The 22,903-nt window shown below is 55.4% G+C and overlaps 1 protein-coding gene across 6 annotated transcripts in view; it reads left to right on the top strand.

The window, feature by feature from the left end:
* ANO1 (anoctamin 1) overlaps nt 1-22,903 on the top strand; it is a 188,159-nt gene that overhangs the window by 130,272 nt on the left and 34,984 nt on the right. For all 6 annotated transcript variants that reach the window (XM_070359034.1, XM_070359035.1, XM_070359033.1 and 3 more), the window contains 3 exons: nt 3,096-3,160; nt 3,961-4,095; nt 8,544-8,704. In XM_070359034.1, the coding sequence (XP_070215135.1) occupies nt 3,096-3,160; nt 3,961-4,095; nt 8,544-8,704 (361 nt within the window). The remainder of the gene's footprint in view (nt 1-3,095; nt 3,161-3,960; nt 4,096-8,543; nt 8,705-22,903) is intronic.

Here is a 22,903-nt window from a genome sequence, read left to right as displayed (position 1 = left end):
CCTCCCACCTGCTCACAGGCCGAAGGGCTCCGCAGAGCTCTGCCAACCCTAGCCAGGAAATCTGATGTTTGATTTCCTTGTGCTGATGGCTGCAGGGTGATTGATGTTCTCTTCTTGGCAGGAAGAAAAGTCCACCGAGATAAAGTGGTTTTTGTAGAAAGGTGGGCTGTACCCCCATCTGTCATGTCTACTGGTGGGTGATGGCCGGCCTGCTGCGACCAGTCCCACTGGGCAGGCCCAGGAACGGGGTGGCCAGTATGACAAAGCCAAGCCTTCAAGTGGGTCTTTCTGTGCCTCCCCTTTCTATCCCAGGGCCTCTCTCCTCATCCCTCCCTCTGATCCACCTCCAGCGCGTCTAGGCTGTAAATTTCAGCTGAGGGGAGGAAGCTGCCTTTGGTGACGGCTGCTCTGTTTATCCAGAGGTGCTGTGCCATCTCATCGGAGTTTGCTGGCTCAGACCTCTCCCTTTAGAGAGTAAAACTGTAGGCTTTCCTCCTTTTCTGCATAATCAGACAGATGACACGTAATGAGCCCCCAGCACTCTACTTCACAAAGCCTTGGGTCCGTCTGAGTCCTCACCATGACTTGGGAGGAAGGACAGTCTCCTGTATCAAGGAGACTGTGGGACTCGGCGGGGAGGGTCTGCCCAGGACACCCACTGCAGACCCAGTGGAGCCACCATCCCAGCCCGGCAGCCTGGCTCTAATTCCTGGACCCCTTCTCTTCTGAGATAGGGTCGGCCCCGTGCATCCTAGTCCCTTCTGCAGAAGCTCCAAAGGCTCTCCCACCAGCAGCCAGACTTGCCATTAAGTCTTTCAGGACTTGGAGTCATGCTGAACACGTCCTGTTCATGCCACTTAAAGAAAGACTTAAAATCCAAAGAAAGCTCCTCTTACAGAGATCAGAGTAGGCGAAACCCAGGATTTTGACAGCAAGGTTCGCTTGTAGTTAAGAATGCATTTAGCTGTTCTCTGTTGTTTTCCTCCCTGCGTTCTCCTCCCTGCTCGTTTTGTCCCTGTGTGCTGACTTCTGATGAAATACAATGTTCGTGCTCTCCTGAGTATTATGCTCCAGCTGCAGAAGGAGAGAGGCAATGCAAAAATGAAAAAAAAAAAAAAAGGAAAGTTTGCTGCACCTGCTAAAGGTTCTAGGGACCCTTGACTCCCTGGTCTGTGGAGGCTGGACCCCTCTGAGTGAACCTCTTACACATTTTTAATTTTCAGAGGCTCAGTTGAAGGGATCTTTGTGTATGGAAAACCATCCCACCAGCTGTGGGTCTTCCAAATCAGTGGGGGAGAATGTACTCACTCAGGCTGATATAACAAAGTACCAGACGGGGTGGCTTGAACAGAAAACATTTTTTTCTCATGATCCTGGAGGCTAGAAGTCCTAGATCCAGGTGCCGGCAGGGTTGGATTCTGGTGACAGCTCTCTCCCTGGCTTGCAGACGGCCGTCTTCCCGCTGTGTAGCCTTTCCTCCATGTGTGCACGAGAAGGAAGCCAGCTCTGGTGTCTCTTCCTTTTCTTATATGGACATGAGTCCTGTCAGGGTCTTTTCTAATCCCCTTCATGGATCACAGCCTGTGGTGGTGAAGGGGCTTGCATAACTCAATGAAGCTATGAGCCGTGATGTACAGGGCCACCCAAGACAGACAGGTCATAGTGGAGCCCTGATGCTGGGAAAGATAGAAGGCAAAAGGAGAAGGGGACAACAGAGGATGAGATAGTTAGATAGCATCACCGACTGAGTGGACATGAATTTGAGCAAACTCTGGGAGATAGTGAAGGACAGGGAAGCCTGGCAGGCTCCAGCCCATGGGATTGCAGAGTCAGACATGACTTAGCAACTGAACAAGTCGTGTCAGAGCAAAACCCTGCTCTCATGACCTCATTTAACCTTAATTACTTCCATAAATATGTAGCCTCCTATTACAGTCACATTGGGCAACTGAGGGTTCAACACGTTTGTGTTTGGGGAGATACAAACATTGATTCCATAGCATAGGGTATTGGGCACGATGATGTAAAAGGCTGTGTTTTAAAATCAAAATAGAAAGCTGTATTTGATGTATTTGGGGCCACAGCAGAATCTGAATGTAAGAGACTCTCGCAAGTTTTAAATTTAAATATTAAGAAAAGGGAAAAGGACAGAAGTCAAGCTTCAGTGTACAGGAGAGACCCAGAGACCTTGGCAAGTCCTCACAGGCATCCCCACGCTGGCCTTCTATCCATTCCCTGAATGATGCCAGCAGAGACAGGGAGCCAGGGCACTGGGTTTCCAGCTGGGGCCAGCTTCCCCCTAGCCAGCAGGGTCACCGTAGGCTTTGGGTTAAGGTTGATAGAGCATTAATTACCCACGTGCATGGGATCTCTTTATTAAAACCAGCAGTCCTAACCCGGTATCTTCTTTAAGACACCCTACGTGTTCATACAGACATATGAATATACACGTTCCCACAAGGCCAAGCTCATTACCATCCTGCCCAAGCCTGGGGCGTAGTGGGTTTGTGGATCTCATTCATCTCACTCAGCCATGTTAATCAGACAGCCTGTCTCGGGAGATCCACCCCTGCTCTTTTGCTCCTCGTGAGATCTGTTAAAATCATACTCCTGGGGTTTCTCTGCTCCAAAGCCTGGTGGGTCTGTCTTTAACAAAGAAAGTGAGGTGTCTGACAGTGGCAGGCCATTTAAAATCCCAGATCAAATAGTGAAGAGTGAGGATTCCGTAACAATGCCAGAAGCTTCTTTCCCATCCCCACGTCACCTGAAACCATAGATCTGTTCTTGCTCGGGGATGCAACCACTGCCCACGGGTTCTTTGAGGCCCTTACCAGAGCTGAAACTTGGGACCCATTTTTCCATGTCCATCTCCTCCACCAGAATGGGAGCTCCAAGGCTCAGGGGGGTGTCTGTGGTGTTCAGCTCACAGCCCATTGTCCAGCACGGTACCTGGCACAGGGCTGACTTTCTATATGAGCTTGTTGAATGAATGAATGACGTAGCCGTGAGCTGAGCACCTTGGCAGCTCTGTGTTCTGGCGAGGGACCTGGGAGCAGTTTACTTTTCCCCAGCCCTCACCACTTCCTTTTTCCCAGCTCCTGTACGAAGAGTGGGCGAGTTACGGGGTCTTCTACAAGTACCAGCCCATCGACCTCGTCAGGTAAGTGGGGACGCTGAGAGCAGGCCTGGGTAGATAAACATTGCTGTGCATCTCAACCGCACTGAGTGTGCAGAGCGTGGGCCCTTGCTCGAACTTGAAGAGCTTGTGCAGGGGAGCTGAGGTCTCCCAGCAGAGACCGGCAGCCTGGCCGAGCCTTAGATCAAGCAGTTTATTCAGATTTATTGCAGGCCTGGCTCTCATCTGTCATGTTCACTGTCTCCCCCTAAATTCATAGTCTGGCTCGGCCCAGTTGGGCATCTGGTGGGGTTTCTTTCTGTGTCTAAAGGAGGAAAAGAGCTGCCTGGGAATCTGTAAGAATTGCCCCTCTGGACACAGTGTCCTCTCCTGAGAGACCTCCCTCCCAGGGCAGACAGACCAGGCAACGTGTGTGCTGTGGGGACATGTAGATCAGAGCCCAGCCCATGAAGAAGACAGAGATGCTCAATATATGGAGTTACTGGTGCCTCAGGGCTGGAGTTTTTTCCTGTTTTTAGGCTGCATGAGGCTGGAACACAGCTGACCACCTCCGGCGAGCATCTTGCCCTGCAGCATGGGCATTACAGGAGGAAATGCTTCCATCCTCGGGGCTCAGCAGAGGAAGGGTGGGCACTGTGAAAGCAGAGAGCCCCCCCAAACATGACAGCCTGGCTCAGAACCACCCCCGCCAACTCTCTGCTTGGTCGAGAACCAGGGGCCCCCGTGTGAGCTGTTCATGCTGGGGAAGGGGCGTGGTGTAAATTTTGCCCCTGGTATGGATTGAGAGTAAGCGTGTGTCTGTCTGGCTTTGCCCTGCGGTGCAGAAAGTATTTTGGGGAGAAGATTGGTCTGTACTTCGCCTGGCTTGGCGTCTACACCCAGATGCTCATCCCGGCCTCCGTGGTCGGCATCATCGTTTTCCTCTACGGATGGGCCACTGTCGATGACAACATCCCCAGGTAGGCGGGCAGCCCCTCTCCCCAAAGATGTCCTCATCTCACTAAGGAGCCACGTTCCCCTTACTGCAGGAACAGAACTTCCTGGGACTGGGACCCCTCACCCCAAACCTGGTACCCCACTCAGCAACCACCACCCCCCCTCCAAACCGGGAAGTCACAGGCCAGGCCAGGCACTGTCAGGACCAGAGACGCCCCATCCGAAGGCTTTAATAGCCGTCTGAGAGCGTGGGCGGCCTTTGCAGGCACGCTTGCCCTAGGAGACATTTTACTGTCGAGAGGAAGACATAAAATAAATATCCGACTCCTTTTTGTCCTTTGAAGCTTTTTTTCCCATTCAGTCCTTAGTCATTATGTGACAAGAAAATTCACTGGTTCCCTGTGAGGTCAGGAAGTGAGGCCGGACCGTTCGGAGACCTCGGGGCGGTGCACTCGGCCGGCCAGGCCCTGTCTGCGCTGCACCCCCGCTCCCATGATGTGGGGAGATCGTGTACCAGCAGCTTGGTCTGCAGGGGCTGGCCCTGTGCAGCAGACCCCAGCCCGTGCACACAGGGCCGACAGGCCTGCCACTGCTCCCCAGGGAGCAGGCCAGGCATGGGGAGCTCTGGGAAGGAGGCTGAGACCCCAGAGACAGCCTGGCCTCACGCCGGGCGCATGTCTCCCAGACTGGCAGCCAGAGCGTGACTCAGGCAGTGGGAGTCTGAGGACAGCGTCTCCCCTCTTTGGTTGCTGTTCCCGGAACTTGCCAGTCTCAAGCCAGGGATAGCGGTTTATGATGTGAGCTCAGGATGCCAGCCCCGACTTCCATCAGGAACACTGTGCCTGCAGGCAAAGTGCTGGTTAGAGAGGCGGACGCCCCGCCCGCCTCCTGGGAGCCAGCAGTCTGTCGGGACAGTCTTGGGACATAGGGCAGATTACCCTTCTTACGACTCAGCCCAGCGTCTCTGAAGCAGAGCCCTGGTTTAGGAAATTCATCCATGGGTCTGCTCAGAAAAAGGCCAATGAAGGAGTCTTTGACCTGGGGGAGAGACTGGCTCCTTAGGCCCCACTCAGTGGTGTAGAAAGGCCACGCGCGGTGAAGTTTTGTGCAATGGATGTTTGAATACATGTTGTTGTTGTTGAGTTGCTTAGTCGTGTCCAATTCTTTGTGACCCCATAGATTGCAGTCTGCCAGGCTTCCCTGTCCGCCACTATCTCCCAGAGTTTGCTCAAACTCCTGTCCATTTAGTCGGTGATGCCATGCAACCATCTTCGTGGATAACAATAAAGTACTCCACCCACCCGGAACCAGAAAGTTAAAGGAATCTGGCTTCTGTCCCCTCCAGGGTTATTTTGGGCGCAGGCAGGAGAAAGCTTGTCCCTTTGTTTGCCAATGACACGAGTTCACTGTGCTCAGGGGTTTAATGAAGGCAGAGATCAGAGTAGCTTAGACGTGGAGGGGACTTCACTCCAAAGTCCGAGAGACTCGGCGAATGGAATGCGGGGCGCCCCCACGGGGACTGCTCCATCTGCCTCCGGGTCCTGGAGGGAGGGCAGGGCTGGCGGCCTCAGCCTGGACACCCTGCCTCAGGAGGCTCAGGCTCCCCCGCAAGGGCGCTGACAGCCCCGGGCCAGGCCAGGCCAGAGCTGTCACATGGCCAGGGTTACGGTCAGTGTTCACTGGGGACTCTGGAGCCCTGTCTGACCTCGGCCTCCGCTCGCTTGGCGCCTTGGACCAAGTGTGAGGTGTGTGTTCCCCTTGGAGCCTGGCCCGGCCAAGTCTGTAGGATGGCCAGTGCCCCCGCACCCCGCACCATGCTGCCCCACCGCCCGTGCCTCTGTCTGCTCCAAAGAGCAGGCGCCTGTTGCTCGTCTTTATTTTGGCTGAAGGCAGTGAAGGGAGAGGCTGAGGGTTTAAAACCAGCAGAAACAGGCTTTTTGTCTGGCTGGAGTTGTTTAAGCTGGCAGGGCAGAGGGCTGGGCAGCCGTGGGGCTCATGGGCAGGCAGAGACGCAAGCCCTGGCCTCCCCAGCCCCCTCCCACCCTCAGGCTCCAGGCCCCCCACCCACCCAGTGGCGCCAGGCCACACACTGACAGTGGGGTGTGCATCCACTGGTCCCCTGAGAGGGGCCGGGGTCACACACGGGTGGGCGTCCTGCACCTCTTCCTTTCGGGAGAAGCCCCCAGAAGAGCGGAAGCTCAGGGGGGATGAGAGATGGGCCCCTCGAGTCGGTGCCTGTACCTCCTTTTGGTCACTGCAGCTGCCGTCGCTCTGTTGTGCCCACAATAGTGATGGTGAATGGGAGGATGGTTTAAATACGCCAGTGACGTTCCCAGGGCTTCCTAGACGTTCCCTTGTTTAAGCCTCCTGACAACCCAATAACATGGGCTCTTGGGGAATTCCTTAGAGGTCCAGTGGTTAGGACTCAGCACGTGCGTTCACTGCCGTGGACCGGGGTTTAATCCCTGGTCGGAGAATTAAGATCCTGCAAGCCATGCGGCATGGCCAAAAAAACCCCAATATACTTAAATAAAATGCCGTGACCCTTTAAAAAAAAAAAAGGAGCTCTGTAAGTCTCAGCATGCCCATTCTATGGATACAGAAACTGAGGCCCAGGGGGTTCAAACCACCTGCCCCAGGCCACACAGATCACGAGCAGTGGAGCTGGAATTCACGTGCAGAGCTGGCTGGCTCCCGAGTCCTTGCTGCCCTCCGAACTGTGTGTGCCTGACCCCCCCAATGTACATGTGTTCACAGGCACACACGTGTGCTCACACACACACACATGCTTCCCCACATGCTCCGAGGCAATAGCCTTGCCCACCATCTGTCTTTCCGTCTACCGTGCCTGACGCCGTGCCTGCACACACACAGCAGGTGCACACTTCTTTGATGAGTGTCTGGGGAGAGCTACTGTGAGAGAGAGCTGAGCGGGATGCCTGCAGTGCTGCCAGGGGAGGGCCCCCGCAACCTCTTGGCAAATGCTCCCCAGTGGCTGTGGTCCAGCCAGGATCCTGTGCATAAGCTCAGGTGCATCCAGAAATTTTTCTTAAAAGCTCTAAAGCAATCACCCTATTCACCCCCCGCCCTTCACCCAGAAAGCCATCTAACCCCTGGGAATCCACTCCTGCCTGTGCCTAACTATAGCTCAGCGTCTTGTCCAAATGAGCGGGGAGGAGAGGGGCAGAGCAGGGCGCAGCTGGCAAGGCCCTCTGCTGGCCTCTCTCCTCATCTTCCAGGAGGAGGAACCGAGTCTGGGGCTCAAGGACCAGCCCTGGGCACACAGAGGACAGAAACTGCCCCTCAAGGAGCCGAGCCAGGCCTCCTGGCCTCAGCAGGGAGCCCTCCTGTGGCCTCTGGGCGGCAGCTGAGAGCCGGGCAGGGACAGATGGGCTTGACAGGGACAGAGCCCTGGGCGCAAGTCCCACTCTGCTGTGTGGCCCTGGACAAGTGACGTCCCCTCTGTGGGTTGGCTTCCTGCTCTGTGAAGGTGGGATTGTAACAGCCCCAGAGTTGGTCCAGGCTGGATGGACACTCAGTGCAGTCTCCTGCTCACATGGCTGATGGCCTTTAAATACTACACTTTAGGAGGGCCCTGGGCATCGCAGAGCTCCCCGCGGTCCCCAGACTTCACATCCGCTCAGCAGAGTGAAACCCTGCCCTGAGCAGGGCCCCATCCTGCTCAGGGGCCACCCCTCATCTCCAGGGTGAGCCCGGCCTGGTGGGACCACAACCCCAGGCAGCTTGTAGGTGTGTTCCTTCCGATCCAGCCACCTACCTCCTGAGAGGAGGTCTGGGTGGACCACGTCTCCATCTTCTTATGGGTCCAGAGTGCCCAGCGAGGCCCTCAGGCTGGTACCGGGTCACCCCCAGGGGTGGACTGAAGCCCGCAGGACTGGCACTGAGCAGGTGCTGGGTGCGAGGCCAGCACTCAGGAAGGGCATGGCATCCTCACGCTTTGACTCCTTTCCTCTTTCGGGTCTCCTGGGCCTTGTCACGTCAGGACTTGGACGGCATTCACTATTAGCACAGCTTTGACGGTGCCTGGTCATCAGAGGGAGGCTGCTGGGGACCTCGACTTCTGCGGGCAGCTCCAGGGCAGGCCGTGCGTCCCACTGCCTGGGGCCACCCCAGAGATGAACACTTACGTGACCCTGTCCCGCCACACAGCAAGTGCCATGGGTCCACACCCAGGTCCACCCACAGAAGCTGCAGGCTGGCTGCAAAATTAAAGTGTGGGACCCTGTTCAAAGTCACTAAGACTATAAGGTGAGGGAGCAGAGAGTGGGAAGCCAAGCTGGGGCCTTGCGTGGAGAAGAGGGATGTGGGCCCCGGTGGAAGCCCACTGGCAAGCTGACCGAACCATGTCCACCCCGGCAAGGACGGCGTGGCTCCGGAAATTGCTGGTCTGCGGGGGCCAGCGGGGGCCCTGGCCGTCGGCTGGGGTACTCCGGGCTGTCCTCTCTTCCAGCATGGAGATGTGCGACCAGAGACACAACATCACCATGTGCCCGCTCTGCGACAAGACCTGCAGCTACTGGAGGATGAGCTCCGCGTGCGCCACCGCCCGCGCCAGCCACCTCTTCGACAACCCCGCCACTGTCTTCTTCTCCGTCTTCATGGCCCTCTGGGGTAAGCGAGCGCCGCTTTGGGGCAGGGGCGACCTTGGGTGGGTCCCGACCCTCCCTCTCCCTCCTCGAGGTTCCCCGCAGGGGCGTGGGCCAGGAATGCACACGGGAGGGATGGTCGGCTCCCATCCCCTCTGCTGGGCACCCGGGGGCCGTGCAGGGTCACAGATGCACATGACCGTGGATGTGTCCAACCAGGCCAGGAGCCCCTCATGGAAAGTCTCGGAGGGTGATTTCTCCCGGAAATGGAGCTCTTTCCCGGGGCTGGGCTCTGTTGGCTCAGGAAGGGCAGCTACTTTCGAAGGAGGAGGGCCAAAGGTTCTGCCTTCCTCCCACCGTCCTCCCGATGATGCTGGGGAAGCTGACCCTGGCCAGGCCCTGGGGCAAGTCTCTCATCGACCCTCAGCACCCCTGTGGGTGCCCATTTCACATGTGATGACGTCAAGGTCCAGAGAGAGTGGATGTGAGTGGTCTGGGATCACCCACCTCCTGAGTCGCCATGGCCTGTGCCCTTAACCCCTAGACTGCATTGCCACCTGGGGTCCAGAGCAGATGGCTCCTCCCCAGAGTTCTTCCAAATGCAGGTCCTACCTGGTACCCATCTCAGGCTTGAGGGGGCGTGGGACGTGGGTAAGTGGTGGCTGGATGAATCTCTGCAAACTTCGCAAATGGATGCATCTCCGTTTCTGGGTTAGCCGACAGGCCTACCTCCTCCTCCATGGCCCCGTGTGCAGCCTTTGCCAGCAGGGGATTCGGGGCTTGGGCACCCATGTGCTGAGCCATCACCCGGGCACCCGTCTTTGTGCTCAGGGGTCCCAGATAGTAGGAGATGGAGCTGCACAGAGAGAGCAGACAAGGGAAGGGTCAGGACCTCTGAGAAAGGGCAGTTAGGAGGGGCTGCCTGCAAGAGGCGTGAGCCTCTTGAGCTGGGTTCTGGAGATATAAGGGGCAGGGGTTCTGAGATGTGGGACAGACAGACTGTGGACACACAGAGGGCTGTGCTGTCACCTGCTGAAGGGCAGCCCCAGGCCCCGCATACTCCATGTGTCCTGGTGCTTGGTGGGCCCCGGTGGGCCAGGGGGTGGAGGGTGCCACTAGCCAGTCAGGTGTGCGGCTCTTACCTGTCAGTGCGATTGAGATCTGCGAGGATCCCGTCAAATAGAGAATTCAGTACAAGCCTCCGTTACTAAGGGGAGTGGGGACCTGCCCTCAGAACCTCAGAATCCTCTGAGTTGGGGCCTTGGATTCCCCTGCAAGCCAGGGGGAGTTTGGTGGTGACAGGAGAGAAGAGCCAACCTCCGCGGGCAGCAGAACAGGGCTGATGCCCAGGCAGTGGGCTTCCGGGCCCGCACGCTTCTGGAACCCTCTCCCAGCCTGAGCCCACCCTGCATGGCCCTGCAGCCTCGCCCGCCACCCTCGCGGTTGTGTTCAGGCTCCATCAGTGTTAAGGGGCGGCTGCAGGGGCTCAGTGAGCCCAGGAAGCACCAGGTGCTGGCAGGGGGCTGGGGTTTGTCCCATTTTGTCCAAGGCTTCCTGGAGCCAGGGGCGTGGGGTTTGGCCCAACCTGTGAGATCTGGAGGCTGGTGTGCAGAGGAGCCGAGGGCTGAGTCAGGGGTCAGGGGAGAGGGGGAGAGCCTGGCCCGTCCTCTGGGCTCCTGTTCCAGCGTGGGCCACCGGCCGGGCCCTCTGGTGTCCGATCACTGCCCGATTACATTTCTACACTCGTTGGAAACCGGGGAGGACGGGTCCTGGTGAGGGTCCGAGCTGCAGCACCTCCTCTTAGAAGACGTGTCTGCACCGAGCACCTCACTCCCATCCCATCCCCACCCTCAGATCTGAAGAGGGGCTTGGTGTCCTCATCAGAGGCCCCTTTTGGGCGTCTTCTCCACCGAGGCGTCCGTCACGGTGCGCCTCTGCCTGCGTGGCTACGGGGACCCAGTTTTCACAGCAGAAGGCTCCGCACACCACCGGCCAGCTCTGTTCCCTCACCCAGGATCCATCGGCCGGGGTGGTGGCCAAGCCAGCGCCTACCGTGGTCTCCAGGTGACCCACGAGCAGGCGTGAACGTACGGTGCTCAGCGCCCAAGCCACTGGAAGGTCATTCAGGGACCCCGTCTGGTTGGTCTGTGTGCACTTTCACACCCCAGGGGCTCCATGCAGCCCCACCACTGCCCCACCCTGTCAGTCAGCCCTCAGCTTCCTTGCCTCTAAAATGGGTGTAGGGTAAGGACATTTACATCGGGCACAAAATCTCAGCCAGCGCTCAGCACGTATGTGGCTGACTCTCAATAAACAGCCTTGCCCTTGTGACCGCGAACCACTGGCGTGGCTGCCTGCCACACTGCAGGAGTGAGACCAGGTAGATGTGCCTGGTGTGTAGGGCGTGTACCAACTGGTATTTAGTTAAGTGTCTGTTCTGGGCTCTGGGGAAACCATAGGAGGTGAAAACCGCTGTGTCCACTGCCTTCACCCAGGCTGCAGGAGGACACAGCGGGTGCAGAGGCCCCGTGGCGAGGCTGCAGGTCTGTTGAAGGAGCCTGCAGGTGCGTGGAGCAGGCGGAACCCTGGAGGCCAGCGCGGGTCACAGGGGACTTCATATTCACCGGGCGGACCAAGGAGCCAGTGCGGCCTCTGCTGTGTCAGGGTCTCATCTTAAACTTGTGTCGGAGACAGCGACTGATGCACAGAGGAGCTGGGGAGGTGGTGGAAGGAGGCTGACCCGGCTCTGACGGGGGCGGCAGGGGGCTTTCACTGCCACCTGAGCTCCATGGTAGACGCTCACCGCCCCCGCGGGTGACAGCGAGAAGCCGGTTTCCACGAAAGCAGACAGAGCAGAAAGGAGGACCACGGGGACGCGCAAGAGAAGCAGTTAGGGGCCTCTCGCCCCCTCCTTCCCTGCGCTGGGCTCCCCAGCAGTGCCCCGTCTGTTCCCACTGTCCTGCCCAGAGGCCTAGGAACTGTTTCTCCAAACTGAGGGCCCCTGACGGAGGAGACTGACCATCCTAAAGGGCTCTCCTGCCTGCCTTATTGTGAGCTAAGGAGATGCCTTTGGGCTTGGCCAAGCAGGTGTCACCTGGAGGTCGAGGGGTACAAATGACAGCCCCCCATCCCACATGAACATCACCCCGCATCCTGCCCACCTGGGCATGACCCGTGGCCCAGAGGGTCCCCTGCCTGCCATCCACCTGCTGCGGCTCACCTCTGCAAGCATCTCTGGGCAGCACATGGCTTACAAGCTCTCTGTCCTTCTCCTCTGCAAACGTCTCCTCCTCCGATCAGAGCTCGCTTCAGCTGAGAGCCTGGGAGCCAATAAAGTCACGAGCCATTTGGACACTAATCATCCCATTTCCAGCTTCAAGAATGACCTTCCATGGTCAGCCCCAGGGGTGGTCTTGCTCCAGGAGCCCTGAGAACTCGGTTGGATTCTGGCCACTGCCCATGTCTCAGTGAATCCTAGCATGTCACACACCTTCCCTGTCACCTGCAGGACACGCCTGGGTGTTGCACCCACAGAATGAGCGTGGTCCTCAGAGCACCTTCCTGTGCGGTCACCCTGAGTCTGAGAAGGCCTGGTTATTCAGTGCCCTGGTTGGTTGGGAAGAGGCTAGGGTGAGACTTGTCCCTCCCTCATTGGCTCAGCAATGGCCTGTAGCCCGTGGACACTCAGGTAATAGAGATACCAGAACCGTCCCTCCCCCAGGCTCTGGGGAGCTCCAAGCATAGCTTCACCATGAACTCAGTCATCTTGGCACAGGCTGGTCCTCCCAATGAGGCCGAGAATGAGAGTCACAGGTCACCAACTCAGAAGGAGAGATTTCCAACAGAGTGCTGGATCATGCTGGGTTGACAGGTGGTGAGCACCTCATTCCAGGAAATCAAGCTGAGGTCGAAGGATTCCTTGCCAAGGCTGCTGAAGAACGTGGGGAAGTGACGTCTGTGTGGTTCAAGGTGGCTTGTGAAAATGTTCCTGGCCCCACACGCTAGCTCTGTTGATTAATTCTGGGATCAGTCTGACTATAAATGTAGGATTGATGGCCATCAGTCACTGAGCTGATCTGTCTGTGTCTGACATGGGGCCTGATGCTCCTTGTACTTCATTCCACTGCATCCCCACAGCTGAGAAGTTGTCCCCATTTCACAGGTGAGGAAAGTGGGGCTCCACTGAGCCTGAGCCCATGCCCCTGCCCTGCCCATCCCTGTCTCTTTGGGCTCTGTGTCCATCAGAACCATTCCCCGTCCCTCGCCCACCGCCCTCTGTTCATCACCAGCCTCCATGACTTTCCTCAAAATCTCTGATCGGCTCCCTTCTTCTCTGATCAGGGCCCGGGCAGCTCTGAGCTGAGGCTGGAGAACCTCCTAGCTGAGCACAAAATCTCCCAGTTTCCCTGCTCCAGGATGGGGTGGCTGACCCTGCAGCAGGCACACAGTGGAGCCCACCTGCGCAGCTGTGGGCTGGGTGGTTTGGTCCAATTCAATGCCCAGCTGGGTTGGCTGTGTGCCAGGATGGCTCGTCAGTGGGTAACAGCGCCAGCCACCGGCCAGACTCAGGCTCAAACCTCAGCTCGGTCCCCTAACAGCTGTGTGGCCCTCAGGCAGGTCGCTCCACCTCTCCAGGCCCCGGCTCCTCCACTTGTCAAATGGAGCTAGTGACCCAACCCACCTCAGAGAGCGGTTGGGAAGGTCGAATGAGTCGCGCCTCGTGGTGTCTTAGGGCTGTGCCTGGTGCTAGTTGTCACGCTGTGCTAGCTATTACATCCGATTGGTGAGCGCTTGCTTTTTGGAAATGTGAAAACGGCCTAGATAGACCCTGTGAGACTGGAGCTCAGACCTAACCTCTCACCTTGTGCCTGCGGTCCTCTGTGAACTGTGTCCCTCCATCTCCTTCAGAAAACACTGGCTTCAGCCGGCTGGTGCCACTGCGTGTCGGGCACTGTTCTGAGCCTCTTATGTATGGAGACTCATTCATTCTCCCAGTGACTGTCAGAGGAAAACAGGCTCTGCTCCTCCGTTTGGCAGATGAAGCACTGAGGCAGCTTTCCCGGGGTGACACAAGCTAACCAGAGGCAGAGGCAAGGGACTTCCTGGCGGCCCAGGGGCCAAGACACCATGCCCCAGTGCAGGAGCACAGCTTCAATCCGTGATTAGGAACTAAGATCCTAGTTGCCCGGTGGTGCAGCATGACCAAAATTTTTTAAAGGTGAAGAGGCAAGACCTTGAGCCCCAGCAGTCTGGCTCCCCAGCCCCACATATGTGAGCCCTGGGCTCCACTGCTTTGCCAGTGGTACTAACCAGCTCTGGCTGATGTGTGCCCTTATTCCTGGAAGGATGACCTTAAATTCATTCTCTTGCCTGGACTAGCTTCCCTCCCTCCCTCCAGGTAGATGGGCTCCCTTCCCCCTCCAGAGGTTCACACAGAGTTTACTGGTCCCCACAACAGCCCTGGAGAGAAACCCCGTTATTCTCTGATGAAGACATGGGAGCACAGAGAGGTTAAGTGACTTGCCCAAGAGCATACAGCTAATAGATTCGTAACAGACATGACAGATCTGTGCCCTGGCCCACCTGCCTCCATGGTCCAAGCTAGTGCCCTGGTCTCACCTCTCTGTCCAAATATTTCCACGCCCCTTCTGTGCCCTCCTGGGGAAGCAGAGATTTACCACGAGCCAGTAGTGAGGGGCAGACAGGCAGCAATGCTGCTCAGCCAACAGCATGGCAAGGAGCTGGCTGGGTTTTGTGCACTCTCAATGAAGCCAGCTTGCTCGTGGCAAGCTCATTTATTGAGCACGTACTGTGAGCAAAGCAGTACTACCTCACACCCTCAAAGGTGCCGGCCAGCACTCACCAGCAGCCCCATCCTTGGAAGAAACACAGACGGCTGCATCCTCTATCCAAGATACAGGAAACGGGCGAGTCTCTGCTTCCACTGTCCGCCCTGCTTCCTCCAGCTCCACTTCCGCTGTGGGAGACCACAAAGGTGCCTGTCTGTCAAGGGCAAGTTCAGTCTATGTGTTCCCGTTTGGGGCGGGGGTGGGGGGAGCAAAAAAGCCAGACCGCTCCCAGGAAGCACTCAGGGAAAGAGGAGCTTATTATAAATCAAGACAGAATCAACAGGAAAGGGCCTGCTGGGCTAGGAGGTGCCCACTGACTCCCCGCCCCTGCCCGCAGGGTGGAGGAGACACAGTCCCTCTTTCCCCAGTCTTTTCACACTTGCTGTCAAGTGTAATTAGCAGCAAGCTTGCCATTGTTGAATAGGATTTTTTTTATCCCTTATTCAGTTACTTGTTCATTACCCTCTAAAGGATCATTTTCACACTGGTGTTTCTTCTCCCACGTGTCCTTTCTTTTCCTGTCCTCCAGCTGTGAATGTTTCTTCTCGCTCAGTGACAGAGAGTGACCCCAAACCTGTTTCTGCCCTTGGCAGGGCTGGGTCACCGCCCCAGGAGTCGCTGTGGCAGCTGTTTCCATCTTGTTTCCGCTCTGCCATGGGGTCTGGCTTGCCCAAGGGGGCGACCCGCTGGTCCTGGAACCCTGTGCTTTGGCTGAACGCTCCACTGCCTGGGATTTATAACATTTCAAAACCTCCAGTGTGTCGTCAAGATGAAGCAACTTTGAGCTCCATTTAGCTGTTCGCACCAGGATCAATTTTCTGAAATTATAGCATAATGAGTTTTCAAGGCTTGTCAGTTCCAGGCAGAACAAAGGGGGTTATTGGATTTGAGCCTGGCTGCAAGGAGCTGTGGAGAGATGGTCCCAGCGTCAGTGGAATGACAGGTGTGGTTGAAACCCCTCCCGGGGTCTGCGCCCGAGGCTCTGAATGCAGTTGGCAGGTCACTGGCTGAGTTACCCGAGCAGGGCAGAGACGGAGAGAGACTTAATCTCTGCTGGAATTCAAAGGCCAGCAGCGGGTTCATGAGCGGACAATTGTTCAAGGGATAAATAAGTAGAATCAGTGAGACCATGAAGGGTCAGGGCCTTTGTGCGGGCGGGAGCCCCAGCTCCCCTGTGGACTGACAGGCAGGTTCACACCATCGCCTGGTCCCTGCAGCCCGAGGAGACCCAGCCCTGCTCTCCACGTGCAGAGAGCGGGCACTGTCAGGAGCCAGAGGTTGGTGAAGGTGTTCTCTGCTCTCGGGGACTGCACTTTAAGAAGGGTGCGCCATGCCTGCCCCGGCGCCCTCGTGGCTCAGGAGTGCCTGATGCAGGTTCAGAAGTCGAGACCCCCAGCCCACGAGGAACTTGGGCTTCACAGGGGAAACGGTGCCGTTCTCTGCAGCACCCAGCCTCAGTCAGAGCCTTCCCTCCATGGCCTCTGAGATTCCCACGGCAGCCTGAGCGTCCATGATGTTCCAACAGAAGACAATGGGTAGGGGCCTTCCCTGGTGGTCCAGTGGTTACAACTGGGCTGCCCCTGCAGGGGGTGCGGGTTCAATCCCTGGTGGGGGAACTAGATTCCACGTGCCGCAAGGCACAGCCAAAAAAAAAAGGAAATATCCTACAAAAAAAAAAGCCAGTGGGAGGGCGGAACCAGGAGCGTTTAACAATGCATCCAAGATCGTCCATGTGTCAGTAGCCGTGCTTCAGAGGAGGAAGGTCTCAGAAAGGGGGGCCAGCAGCCAGCCGCGGAGACGTCAGAAACTGGGGAATTAGGGTTAGGCCTAGGAGTTAAGGCAGTTTGGACAGTTCAAGCAGGGCCCAGGGGAGGTGGGATGGGACGCGGCCTGGGAGGAGAGCCGAACCAGAGACACGGGGTAGCTGGAGCACGGACTGACAGCTCATCTGATGGACAGAGAGGGGGCTGGAAGGAAGGGCAGATGGTGGGCAGGTCAGAGTGTCCAGACACGTGTGTGCACGGGGCCAGCCACAGAGCTCACACGGGATGCAGACTCTGGGTCCGCGTGGTGCCCAGCGTCTGCATTCGTCAGGCCCCTGCCGCGGGGGTTCTAATACAGCCCACAGTCTGAAAACTCCTGGGGGAAATGGACAGCTTGCCCCTACCCCCTGTAACCAGGCGGGTGTGTCTGGTCCGTTTTCTCTGCAGCCCCAGTGTACGGCAGGGAATTTAAACACATAAGCAGGACCTGCACCCATCGTTCTGGGTTTTGTTTACCTGAGGTGAAATTCACATAATGTGAGTTAACTGTCTTAAACACACTGCCCAGTGGCATTTAGCACCCTCCCTGCACCAAGCCATCCTCACCAGCACCCCCCAGGTGGAGCCCCAGTGCCCATTTAGCCGTCTGTCCTCCTCACCCCGCCCCCATCCCTGATAGCCGCCGGTCTGCTTTCTGCCTCTGTGATGGATGTGTCTGTAAATATTCTGGATGCTTTGTACATACAGGGCCAACCCTGTGTCGACACCTTAATGAGAGCTGGTGAGATCCTGCAGGAGGGCCAGTCATAGGGCCGCTCCTCTGTCCAGCCCTCAGCACGTGGATGCCCCGCCCGAGGCCGCACAGCAGGCACTGTTATCAAGCCCATGGTACACACGCGGAGACTGAGGCTGGCGGGTGGGGGGCGATCCCGGGCCAAGCCAACACCTGCTTCTATCCAGGGTAGATCCAGTGTCCGTCGCTCACCTGCTGCCTCTGGGCTCCTCTACAAGAATGTGTTTTACCTAATGCTTCTCATTAAAACCTGTCTGCAGGAAGGAACTCAGCCACCCGCTCGCACCCTGGCCTGGGTTCGCTCTTCACTGCTTGTCTTTTGTGTTGCACTGCCTACTGGGCTTGGATTTAGGGAAGTGAACTTGTCTCCTCAGCCCCCTTATGTGGCTCCTGGGATTGAGGGCCTCTCTTCTTGTCTTTAGTATCCTTGACCATGCTTGGCACATGGCTTGTGCTCACGTGGGTGGGAAGCCATGCCCCTAATCTTGGCCAATCTTGGGGGGAGAAGTCCTAGACCCAGGTTTCCGCTGTGTATTCACCAATCACCTGCCTCCTTGGGGTCTCAGTTTACCCATCTGTGCAAAGGGCTTGCAGGCTGGATGCAAGGAGGTCCCCCAGCACACCCAGCAGCTGACACAGACATCGAGTTACGTCTGTGTAATGTAGGAGAACCATCACTGGGCCCCTCGAAAGGAAGGGATGGGAACTCAGCAGGACCCACAGGTGTCTACACAGCTGCCGTAGTGAGGGAGGGCTGCAGGGACACAGCTGCAAAGGAAGGGCTCTCGTCTTCCTTCCTGCCTCTGTCCATCCCAGCCCAGTTCAGTTCAGTCACTCAGTTGTGTCCGACTCTTTGAGATCCCATGGACTGCAGCACACCAGGCCTCCCCGTCCATCACCAACTCCCAAAGTTTACTCAAACTCATGTCGATTGAATCAGTGATGCCATCCAACTGTCTCATCCTCTGTCGTCCCCTTCTCCTCCCGCCTTCAATCTTTCCCAGCATCAGGGTCTTTTCAAATGAGTCAGTTCTTCGCAACAGGTGGCCAAAGTATTGGACTTTCAGCTTTAGCATCAATCCTTCCAATGAATATTCAGGACTGATCTCCTTTAGGATGGATTTGTTGGATCTCCTTGCAGTCCAAGGGACTCTCAAGAGTCTTCTCCAACACCACAGTTCAAAAGCATCAATTCTTCGGCGCTCAGCTTTCTTTATAGTCCAACTCTCACATCCATACATGACTACTGGAAAAACCATAGCTTTGACTAGCAGACCTTTGCTGGCAAAGTAATGTCTCTGCTTTTTAATATGCTGTCTAGGTTGGTCATAAATTTTCTTCCAAGAGCAAGTGTCTTTTAATTTCCTGTCTGCAGTCACCATCTGCAGTGATTTTGGAGCCCCAAAAATATAAAGTCTGCCACTGTTTCCACTGTTTCCCCATCTATTTGCCATGAAGTGATGGGACCAGATGCCATGATCTTCGTTTTCTGAATGTGAGTTTTAAACCAGCTTTTTCACTCTCCTCTTTCACTTTCATCAAAAGGCTCTTTAGTTCTTCACTTTCTGCCGTAAGGGTGGTATCATCTGCATATCTGAGGTTATTGATATTTCTCCCTGCAATCTTGATTCCAGCTTGTGCTTCATCCAGCCCAGCATTTCTCATGATGTACTCTGCATATAATTTAAATAAGTAGGGTGACAATATACAGTCTTGACATACTCCTTTCCCCGTTTGGAACCAGTCTGTTGTTCCATGTTCAGTTCTAACTGTTGCCTCCTGACCTGCATACAGATTTCTCAAGAGGCACGTCAGGTGGTCTGGTATTCCCATCTCTTGCAGAATTTTCCAGTTTTTTGTGATCCACACAGTCAAAGGCTTTGGGATAGTCAATAAAGCAGAAGTAGATGTTTTTCTGGAACTCTCTTGCTTTTTTGATGATCCAATGGATGTTGGCAACTTGATCTCTGATTCCTCTGCCTTTTCTAAATCCAGCTTGAACATGTGGAAGTTCACTGTTCACTTACTGTTGAAGCCTGGCTTGGAGAATTTTGAGCATTACTTTACTAGCATGTGAGATGAATGCAAGTGCATGATAGTTTGAACATTCTTTGGCATTGCCTTTCTTTGGGATTAGAATGAAAACTGACCTTTTCCAGTCCTGTGGCCACTGCTGAGTTTTCCAAATTTGCTGGCATATTGAGTGCAGCACTTTCACAGCATCATCTTTTAAGATTTGAAACAGCTCAACTGGAAATCCATCACCTCCACTAGCTTTGTTCGTAGTGATGTTTCCTGAGGCCCACTTGATTTCACATCCAGGATATCTGGCTCTAGGTCAGTGACCACACCATCATGATTATCTGGGTCGTGAAGATCTTTTTTGTACAGGTCTTCGGTGTATTCTTGCCACCTCTTCTTAATATCTTCTGCTTCTGTTAGGTCCATACCATTTCTGTCCTTTATTGAGCCCATCTTTGCATGAAATGTTCCCTTGATATCTGTAATTTTTTTGAAGAGATCTCTAGTCTTTCCCATTCTATTGTTTTCCTCTATTTCTTTGCATTGATCACTGAGGAAGGCTTTCTTATCTCTCCTTGCTATTCTTTGGAATTCTGCATTCAAATGGGTAGATCTTTCCTTTTCTCCTTTGCCTTTCGCTTCTTTTCATAGCTATTTGTAAGGCCTCTTCAGACAACCGTCTTGCCTTTGGGCATTTCTTCCTCTTGGAGATGGTCTTGGTCTCTGCCTCCTGTACAGTGTCACGAGCCTCCGTCCGTAGTTCTGTACAGTGTCACGAGCCTGCGTCCATAGTTCTGCAGGCACTCTGTCTATCAGGTCTAACCCAGTAGCAGGTGGTTCTTCACACTGCTCACCATGCCTGATTCTGAACTGAGATCTCGGGACTGCCTCCAGCTCGGTGTGGGCCTTCCCGTTGCTCATGCTGCTGGCCAAGCCTGAATATCACAGCCCCACCCTTTTGCTCCAGAGCAGAAGTTGACAAACTCAGCACCACGGAGTCTGCCCGGCAACAGGGCATGGCGCGGTCTGTGGCCCAGCAGAGAAGGCATGCCCAAACCTTGGCTAAAGAGGCTTCGGACTTTTAAAGGAGAGACGGGAAGCTCATGATTAATATAAAATGTATGCATTTCCTAAACATAGCTGAGGCCAACAAGCCTTGTCTAGGCACTGTCTCCTTGGCCACAGGTTGTGGCCTCAGGTCCAGCCTTGGTCCTGGTCAAACTGCAAATACTCCTGGGAGAGGGCCTTTGTATCTGTCTTAAGACATTTGCCAGTACATTCTAGCAAGAATGCCTGGGTTTCAATACCAGCTGCATAACTGTAGGACCTTGGGCAAATTACTTACCCTGTCTGTGCCTTTGTCTCCTCATCCATAAAATGGCAATACAACTTTTGCTGTAACCATCAGACTTACTACAACTGTTGCTCCTTTAAAGAGCGTTAAATATGCAGAAGGTCAGTCAGTATAATGGTTAAGGGTAGACTCTGGGGTCGAGCAGAAGTCAGTTCAAACCCCACTCCCGCTGTTAACCTACAGTCGACCTTGGGCAGAGCACACAATCCTCTGAGCCTCTGTCCTCACATGTAAAGGTGTGAGTGGAAATCATTCTCTAGTGCATCGCATTGTTTTGAGGGTTCTTGATGTCAATAAGTCACTAGCACAGAGCCTGGTGTACGCTGAGTCCTCATGAAAAGGTAGGGGTTACCACAGTGCAGGCTGGTGAGTGGAACGAGTGGAGGTCTAGGAGGCAGAGGTGTGGGTCAGTGAGCCTGGGAACGGGGAGGCATGGGGAGGGCGGGGGCAGGGGATATAACCGGGCCAGCTCCCCACTGAGCAGAGCCAGCCCTCCTCCCCCACTCAGCCCGAGGTCGCAAAGGAGGCCTTGCCATGCGCAGGCAGAAGCCAGAGAGACACAGCTGTCAAAACACAGTGAAGGAGAGGCAGGCCTTCCAGAACTGGAGGGGGTATGGGAATGGGTCCCGACCAGGGCCCTCCACTGCAGTGAGCCAAGGACACACTGAGAGGCGGAAGGAGACATCCTCACACCTTCCTTCTCAGGAGGCTGCCGATGGGCCTGCCCCACCGGCCACATGCTTCCTCCCAGAGTCCCCGCCACCACGATGCCTCTGCTGAGAGAGCGCTTGTGTCTCAGGGAACTACATTTCCCAGGCTCCCTTGCTGTCCCGTTGCCTGGAAGGCTGTCGACCAATGGGAGGCCCCGATGGGGATCCGAAGTCCTGAGGAAGGGAGAAACCAGGGTATTTCTCCTTCTCTCTCAATGCTTCCAGGAACATCTCTGGCAGAGGCTTTGCCTTCCCTTGGTGGTTCTAACTCCCTCCGTGATCCTGGCTTCTTCTGGGCAGCTCCAGTGTCTGGCCCTGGTAACACCAGCTCCCATTGTCCCGCCGCCCCTAAATTGGCAGCAGCTTCTTGCAGTTGCTAATCTCTGGGTGGTCTCACCATCCCCTGCTTGTTGTCTCAGCTCCTCTGCTATCTATGTGGCCAAGTCCCAGGATGAAATTACCCCAGTCCAAAAGACCTAAGAGGTTCCTGTCTCCTGGCTGGGGTGGTAGCTGATACTTGACGTGCACCCATTATGTGCAGATGTGTGCAAAACTGTTCTCACCTCACCTTGATGGGCGGGCACGTTCTCTGAACCAGGAAATGAGTCAGATTCAGGCCCATTTATTGCCAGGTCCAAAGCCTGCATTCTTTCCTAGTGAAGAATGACACCAGGGAATTTGCACTGAAGTTCTCGCTGCATTTCTGTCTCGACACCACCATTCATCATACAGGTCATTTAATTCCTCTGAGCTTCAGTTTCCTCATCTGTAAAAGGCGGTACGTTATAGCACCTCCCTCCAAAGATTACTGTGAGATTTAAATGAGATTAATGCCAAGACACTTGGATGGCATCATCGACTCAATAGACATGAATCTGCGCAAACTCTGGGAAGCCTGGCGTGCTGCAGTCCATGGGGTCGCAAAGAGTCAGACATGACTGAGCGACTACACTGAACTGAATACTTCACGTGTTAGCTCTTTGAACAGCGCCTACCACATAACAGCTCAAGAATCCAGAGCTCTGGTTACCTTTACGGTCACTTGTATCATTCCTGCAACACCCAGACTCTGCTGCCCTTCCTGTGTTGGGTGGAAGCATCAATGATGACGATTCAGTCAGTGGTGTCCGCATTGGCAAGTGTGGCTCTCAGGAGCCCTTTGTGTGTTCAGTGAGCTCCCGTGAGGCACTTTTTCGTGCCAGACACTGGGCTTTCTGTGGAGGACCCGGAGAACGAGACCCCATCCCTGCCCCCACACCCCAGAGAGGCCACAGGCCATGGGACAGGGATTATAATGGAAGGTGGCATGGGCACCATGAGCATGAAAGGTCCCAGGAGGAGCTGGTTTTTTCCTGTCACTGAGGGAATTGATTAGAGGCTTCCTGGAGGAGGTGGCATTTGAACTGTGCGTACTCTGTTAGGAATACCAAGCAGGACGTGGCACCTAGGAGCACAGTTCCGCAGGCAGAACACCTGTTAGAAGCTTGAGTGAGTGGCCTTGGCTCACCCTTCACTCTTTCTGATCTCAGGACCCCCTCCTGTGACTTACGGTCCCCAAGAGTGATGGAGCGGGATGGGTAAGAACACAAGTTCTGAGACCATCCTGCCCAGGCCCCTCGCCGGCTGGCACCGTAACCTTGCCCGGGACTCAGACTCCCTGTACCTGCATTTTTATCATCTGTAAAATGAGCGGTAGACCGTCCCGGCCTTCAGAGTCAGCGGGAGAACTGAAC

This window comes from Bos mutus, chromosome 22, assembly GCF_027580195.1.
Source record: "Bos mutus isolate GX-2022 chromosome 22, NWIPB_WYAK_1.1, whole genome shotgun sequence".
Taxonomy (NCBI): domain Eukaryota; kingdom Metazoa; phylum Chordata; class Mammalia; order Artiodactyla; family Bovidae; genus Bos; species Bos mutus.
This window is presented reverse-complemented; position numbering and strand designations above follow the sequence as displayed.